Source organism: Corylus avellana, chromosome 5 (assembly GCF_965113065.1).
Source record: "Corylus avellana chromosome 5, dhCorAvel1.hap1.2, whole genome shotgun sequence".
NCBI lineage: Eukaryota > Viridiplantae > Streptophyta > Magnoliopsida > Fagales > Betulaceae > Corylus > Corylus avellana.
The window spans coordinates 15,812,739-15,820,538 of NC_142494.1; the positions used below are offsets into that span (position 1 = coordinate 15,812,739).

General features: G+C 37.2%; 1 protein-coding gene across 1 annotated transcript; it reads right to left on the reverse strand.

Annotated features, from left to right (window-relative positions):
• Positions 1 to 5,053: 5,053 nt before the first annotated feature.
• On the reverse strand, positions 5,054 to 7,384 carry LOC148585841 (uncharacterized). The gene is made up of 4 exons (XM_088516785.1): positions 6,467 to 7,384; positions 6,275 to 6,337; positions 5,961 to 6,023; positions 5,054 to 5,842 (listed from the first exon to the last, which is right to left on the reverse strand). The coding sequence occupies exons 1-4, from the start codon at positions 7,382 to 7,384 to the stop codon at positions 5,054 to 5,056; spliced, it is 1,833 nt and encodes a 610-aa protein (XP_088372911.1).
• Between the last annotated feature and the right edge of the window lie 416 nt (positions 7,385 to 7,800).

Consider the following 7,800-nt stretch of genomic DNA (forward strand, 5'->3'; position numbering starts at 1 on the left):
GATAATTTTTAATTCCACGTATTATCTACATACACCTATTGAACTCCCCTTTTAGGTCTTGTTTGGAGTCTAGTCTATATTTTCAAACTAAACATTCGAAGTATCTCCCAAACATTCGATCCTGTTTGAGAACATTTTATCTTTTTAGCCACCTCAACCATTGAGCATGCAAGACCCCTATAAAACCATCATTATCTTTAGAAAAACACTATTTCGCCATTTCCTCACACCAGCAACCTTAGAAGAGAGAGATAAACATCATAGAGAGGGAGAGAAAAAAGTTACTCTTTGTAAGGCTTCATCCTCAAGAGAAGGTAACTCTTAAGCATGTTTTCCTTGGTTTCAATCTATTGATTTTGTTGTTTAAAAAGTATCATGTGGGGTTTTAAATACATCCAAGCATATTATATTAGGATTTCCCAATAAACATGCATGGGTTAGCTAAATTTTCAAAAAAGATATGAACTTGTTCATACTTTCAGGTAATTATGTTTTGTCATGTCTTTTGAGGGTTATTAGGAGTCTTGGTTGAGTTAAGTAATGGGTTTAAAAGGTAGTTTTGGGCTTTTCATGCATTATTGGCAGGCATCGAACGTTCCACTATTCCTGCCAAACATTTGCTCCTTATTAACTGAATGATTGACCCCTAAGTCGAACGTTCGATCCTTGTTAATTGAAAGATCGACCTTGATTCTAAACTTTCGATGAAGGTTGTAATTTGCCTGATTCGGTTTTTTATTTTTTATTTTTTATTTATTTATGTAATTAGGATTCAATGTGCAAGATTAGGCAGTGTCTGGTTTTAGAGTATGAATTATAGTAACTTGGAGGTTGAGATGTCTGAGAGTGAGGAGAATCACTCGAGGTAAGTAATACTTACAAAACTGTTTTTACTCTAACGTGTGGTATATCAGTGGATTGAGCATGCTCTACTTTTCAAAAGAATATGTCATGAGCCTACTGATTTTATGATATGCTTTACACGTACAAATTGATGATAAATGGTTTTTAGATAAATGAACAAATACTTGAATCGTATAACACGGTACACTAGAACGTACGGTATAATGACCATAAGCTTACTATTATAAGGGCCTAACCCTTTGGTCCAAAGATTTACTTTTATTGTTTAGCATTGAATCTAATGGTTGTCTCTAACACGCGCACCATGTAAGGGTGGGTCACCACTACAAATTTTCTAATAGCATGAACTACTTGAGGTTAGACTCAGTCGGATTGCTAGTATATGACAATATGCCGCAGTATTTGGGGTACCAATATTGTACTACAAGTCCTTCAGGATAGTGCCAGCCCTACAAAGAACAAATTAAGGACTTGCATAAACTATACGAATGAAAGCTATGATTAATGCTATATATATATATATATATATATATATATATATATATATATATATATATATTGCATGATTTCTCTACATTAAAACCTAAGTGACTTGTCATCGGGATTGTGCCACCCCCTTTCAAAATAAAACCTTATTTTGATGGCATAATAACGAGGATAAAACATCATTTTGAGAAAACCTACATCTAAGTCTAATAGTTGATGGATATGAACCAATACTCGAGGCTAAGGGGAAAATCCACTTTACCCCCCTGAAGTTTCAAGGGTTTTTCAATTTGAACCCCAAAGTTTCAAAATTTGCAATGTACCCTCCTAAAGTTACAAAAATTGTCAATTTAACCCTTCTGTTAGTATCTGCCGTCAAAGTGGATGGAAAACGTCTCATGTGCATATCACGTGAGCTTCTTCAGCATAATCTTCCAAGTTTGCCCTCAATATTGATATGGAAATTACAAGATTGCCCTAAGGCCTTTTTTTCTTTTTCTAGCAGCTAAGTTGACCCATTTTGCACCCCACCTTGTCTTCTTAACTCCAACACACGCACACACCCACGACAGCAAGGAAAAAAGGAAACAAGTTGTGCTCCCCAGCTGAAGAAGACATTGAAGTGCAGAACCGAAATCCTCCCAGCCGAAGACGACAGCAACCAAATCGTGGAGCAACCTTGGACAGAATCATCTTCCACATACACATGAAACCAGTTGGTATGCCCCAAATTTCAGAATATAAGACCATCTATTATTTTAGGGTTTTATGTAAAATTGGGGGTTTTGTGGGAATCTTGTTTAGGGTTCTTGTAAATTGGTTTTAGGGGAATATTATCTGTCTGCCTCTCATATTTCCATCTGCACATCGAAATGCAACATAATAGTCTTCAATGTCGGCTTTTTGTCATCGTAATTCGAAGGTAGTCTAATAAATATTTGATGTTATATATTTTTCTTGCGTTTTAATTGTTAATATTGCTATATTCCTACATGGTTTGGGTTAATTAATCAACTGAGTTTGATTGAAAAGTATTTGAAACCAACCTATCAATTTTTTTTTTTTTTTTTTTTTGGCGAGGTTTTCGACCATTTGATGTGAAAAATGGGTTGGAGGGTACGTGTTGGGTAAAAAAGGGGAGAGAGAAGACTGTCTTGAAGAGAGACTCTGATGACATATACATGTATGTGAAGCTACTAAGACCCTACCAAGCTTCATTGTTCCTTGGGATAGCTTTGGGCTAACTTTGGGTTACACTCACTTTTTCACTTAGGCATTCTAAGTGTGTGCATTGTTTGTGCTTTTTGTGAAGGAAACTCTCCTTTTTCTGGTCCATTAGAAGAAATATATGTTTGCACAACATACCAATTTTCATACGGTATTTGTATCTACTAAAAAAAAATAGAAAGAATTAAAGTTGAAGTAAAAATAGGGATTATATATTTCTTGGAGGCTATTGCTGATAGTATTTTTCCGATTTACATTATAGTTTGCAGATTCATTTTATTTAAGTGTATGTCTTAGGTTTTAGAACTGTAATAGTGTAATTTGTAGAAGAATATTTCCCGTGTTAAAAAAAAAAAAAAATTGTATTAATCAAGTAGTAAAATGTAGCTTGGTTTATGCTTGCAAGTAAACAGTTAATGTAAGTACCAATATTATATATTAAACAAATTGGTTCATAATAGATTTGTTCCTTGCATGCATTATGGTTGCTTTCAAATGTGATAGAGAATAATGTGCAAGCAAACTAATTATGTATTAGTATATCATGTAGGATGGATACCTCAAATGAAGGTACAAGTTTCTTTGGTTCATCTCAAAGCAGTGCTTCATCTGCACTGCAGCGCCTTTGCTTCTGCGAGCGGCCCACAGTTGTCAAAACCGCCAATACTGAGAAAAACTTTGGAAGGAGGTTTGTGAGTTGCGAAAATTGGAAGGCAAGTACTTGATATTTTATGTAATCATGGTATGAACATAAAATGTGCTCTTAGTGGTTGGTGATTGCTAGGTGTAATGTGTTTTGCAGATTAACCAAGACTGTGATTTCTTTGAGTGGATTGATCCAAAGATGTGCTCCTTTGGTAGGAAGGTAGTTCATCGTTTGCATCAAAAGCATGAATATTTGGAGGCTCAAGCCAAATGATGTGAAACATTGGTTGATGTTGAAGTTGGGAAGGTGAGAGCAGAAAATGAGAAAAAAATTGCGCAGCTCAAGGCAGAAATGGAGAGTGAGATATCTCAGTATCGTAAACAAGTAGAGATTGGAGAGATAAAGATGCATGCAATGAAGAAGAATTACCAGACAAATAATTGTTTGTTCATGGAGCTTAATAATCTTCGCACTATGCATGTTCTTCTTTGGATACACTTCCAACGGTCACCATGTATGCAAAGTACGCCGTGAGATGTTATCTTGAGGTTGGCCGTCATGGTGGGGTTGCTGGATCTTGCTATGATTTTTTGTTGCGGTTTTTTGATATGCTCGTAAACAATGCGTAGTATGATATAAGTTGTTATTTATGTTGTCATTATGTAGTCCCATATGGGATTTATTTGAAGACAATAGTCCGATGTGGGATTTATTTTTGTATTGATGACATGGGCCGTTTCAAGTCATTTACTTTTGTACATCCTCATTAGTTTTTTGGATGGAATCATGAACTTCCTAAAATCAATATTTGGAACCTTTCCGCATGCTTACGAGACCAATAGTATGGTTTAGCCTTGTTAATTTAAGGAAAAAGAACTTACAATTTCCTTCTTTGAGTTATCATGTTTGGACTTTATTTTGTGCAAATACCCTACTTTGCATTATTGCGTTTAAAACGTTCCAAGTGCGTAGTACCTAGTATCATTAATAATAGTATATGGAAAACCTGTATAATTGTACCAAAACTGACAAAGCCGTAAATTGCATGCCTATTTACCTTAAAACGCACACTATAAATGTTACCTTAAATGAATATTTACATAACCGCAAAACACAGCAAAACACACTAATAATGGCACGAGTATTGCAACCTAATTTGCATACCACCAAACATACCAAAACTACAAAGTATATAAAGTATAATTTACATGTACAGACCACCCAACATTCCAAAACTACAAAGTTTTACCTATAATTTTACACACCACCAAACATATCAAACCAACCAATTTACATTTCATTCTACGAAACCAAACATTCCAAATGATCATTGAAATATAACCTGTCATTTACACACCACCAAACATATCAAACCATTACATTTCATTCTACAAAACCAAACATTCCAAACGTACAAACTATATATATAACCTGTCATTTACACACCACAAAACCAAACATTCCAAATGATCATTGAAATATAACCTGTCATTTACACACCACCAAACATACCAAACAAACTATATAACCTGTCATTTACACACCACCAAACATACCAAACAAACTATATAACCTGTCATTTACACAACACCAAACATACCAAACAAACTATATAACATGTCATTCTACACAACCAAACATCTACCAAACTACAAACTATATAACCTATCATTTTACACACCACCCAACATTCCAAAAAATACAAAGTTTCACCTAGCATTTTACACACCACCAAACTTACAAAACCAACAAATTTACATGTCATTTTACATCCCACATAGTCCACGAAAACTACCATTTTGAGTATTTACAACTCTAAAATATCGTATGCTATGGCTTCCAATCTGGATTTAGTCTTTTCTTCTTAGCCTCCATAATTTCTATTCCTTTTTGGACTGTTGTAACAATGCGTTTGCCTTTTCCTTTGTCCAGTGATGAAGAAGCAGTTCCACCACCCCTGGCTGCACCACCCCTGGCTGCTCCACCCCTAACTGTACCACCCCTAGCTGCCCCACCCCTGGTGCCAGTTGCTACAGTTGCACCACCCCTAGTCAATGGACCTTTTCTTGTAGGTCCTGAACTTGCACCACCCCTAGTCAGTGGACCTTTTCTTGCAGGTCCTGAACTTGCACCACCCCTAGTTAATGGCTGTCTCCTTCCACCGGCTTTAGTTTCACTTTCATCTTCTATTAGATCAATGTGTATTGGCCCAGTATTTTTTATGGGAACACTATGGCAAATACCAGCTATCTGATCCGAACGGCGAGTCCTTGTTGCAAGCCCTCCCATTGACAATGTAGGCATTAATAGATCATCTGTTAATTCTCTGATTGACACACCCCATGCTGGAGGTACGATAATGCCTGCACCAAATCCCGTTTCATGCTCCGCAAATGTAGGTGGAGGTGATACTCTTCCTTCATCATTATCGGCAGTGGTAGGTGATACCCTTGCTTCGTCAGCAACCCTAGTAGGCGGTAATTCTCTTCTTTCACAACCAAATCCAGGGGGCGGTGTGTGGTCTCGCTCATCAACAAGTTGTGGGATGTTGATTACCTTGCTCTTGGAATGTGTACCACCAACACTTGTAGACGCTTTCCTGTTGGATATGCCCTTCTTCTTTATATGTTAAAAAATGAAGGAAAAACAAAACAAGCAAAACATTCCGAAAGTTAGTTTAACCGGCACAAACTATGAGGGTACAAAAACAAACATAAAACAATGGTTTAGTAATGACCTTAAAAACTGTAAATTTTTGTTTTGGACCGCATAGTCCACCACCACTTGTCGGCTGACCCCTCTGCATAACAAATAGTGGAAAGGAAAAATATTAATAATTGCATTTGTTGAAAAGTGGAGTATTATAATACCAATCATTGAAACCTGGTATACTGAATTGAGAACAATCTTATCAATTGTTCTCCTAACCTTAAAGGAGTCCCCATACCAAGAGAAAATATGCAATAGATGTAAGTCATTCTTAATAAGATGATATTTTAGTACTCAATCCTAGAATTTCCTACAATAATACCATAGCATTGAAAGTAGTACCTTCTCCACAACCTTTTGTTTGCCTTTGGTCACTTTAGGTGTCCTTGAACCAACCCTTTGTGACTGCACACATAACACCCGATAACAACAAATAAGTGTCACAATATTATCATGTATAAAAGCACACACACTATAAATATTATTACGCATCTCATTCTTAAACATAATAGTTACGTAAACAAATAAACTTACAGATATCCTATTGTTGGATGCTTCACTTCTATTCGTTGGACATGACATTTTATGGTGACCAACTCCATTACACTTCCCACATTTCATTCTTGCTCCAAATTTTCTCATCCGGTCCGGATTTTTTGGGTCTTTACTCTCATCCGGACCCCTTTTCCTTTGCTTCTTTGGCCTACCAGGAGCAACTCGTGCTATTGGTGGCTCCAATTTATCATGACTCGTTTGTATCCACTGTTCCTCACTAGGCATTGGGTATATAATTGGAGCATATGCTTTCTTGTACACCACTATAGTAAAGCATTCATCAACATAATCCTTTGGATCCCCACAATCATAAAGTATAGCGGCCACTGCATGGGGACATGGGATTCCGATAAGTTCCCACTGCCTGCAACCACACCTCCTTCTACCGAGGTCTACCACAAATTGTCTATTATCCGGACAAGTCACTTCAAACATCGAATCACCAGCATACTGGGCAATGCAATCCACTGCTTCCAACTTTGCAGCAATTCTAGGGCATAACTTCCCAGTCAATTTCTCTATCCCTTCCCTCTTAACTTGATATCTCTTCATCAGCTTCTTCCTTATCATCTCCAACATCGTCAATATGGGCTTGTCACGAGCCTTTAGAATGTATGAGTTGAAACACTCACAAATGTTGTTCACTAATAGGTCGCATTTTGAGTAGTCACTAAACCATGCCCTACACCACCCGCTAGGGTCAACATTACTCAAATACTCATAGACGTCTTTGTTCATTTTCTTCAACTCTTCCATATGATCATTGAAAGCATATTCTGTGTATGAAGACGCTGCAGCCCATAATTGTTCCTTCAATGCCAACCCTCTATGCCCCCCAATGTCTCTAAAGTTGGCATATAGATGCCTGACACATATCCTGTGATCAGTCATTGGCATAACAACCTCAAAAGCAGGCATAAGACCCTGCGAAAAAAAAACAATTATAAAATATTACCTTTTCTATAGTCAAACAAAGTGCATGAATATTTTATAAAGTGTGACTAAAATGTTACCTTTTGCCGATCTGAAATGAATGTAGGCCTAGCATGCCTGGCATAGGTACCAAGATCAGACACGAGTGTTTCAAGGAACCAAATCCAGCCGTCTTTTCCAACTGCAGACAAGAGTTGGCCCTTGAATGGTCCTTTTAGGAAGCACCCATCTACCCCTATGAAAGGCCGGCAACCCTCTAGAAAGCCCTTCTTCATGGCTACCAGAGAAACATACAATCTTCCAAATCTTGGAGGCAAGTTTGGGTTCGGTCTGTCTACTTTCATCATAACACAGCTTCCACTGTTAGTATGCCTCAATGT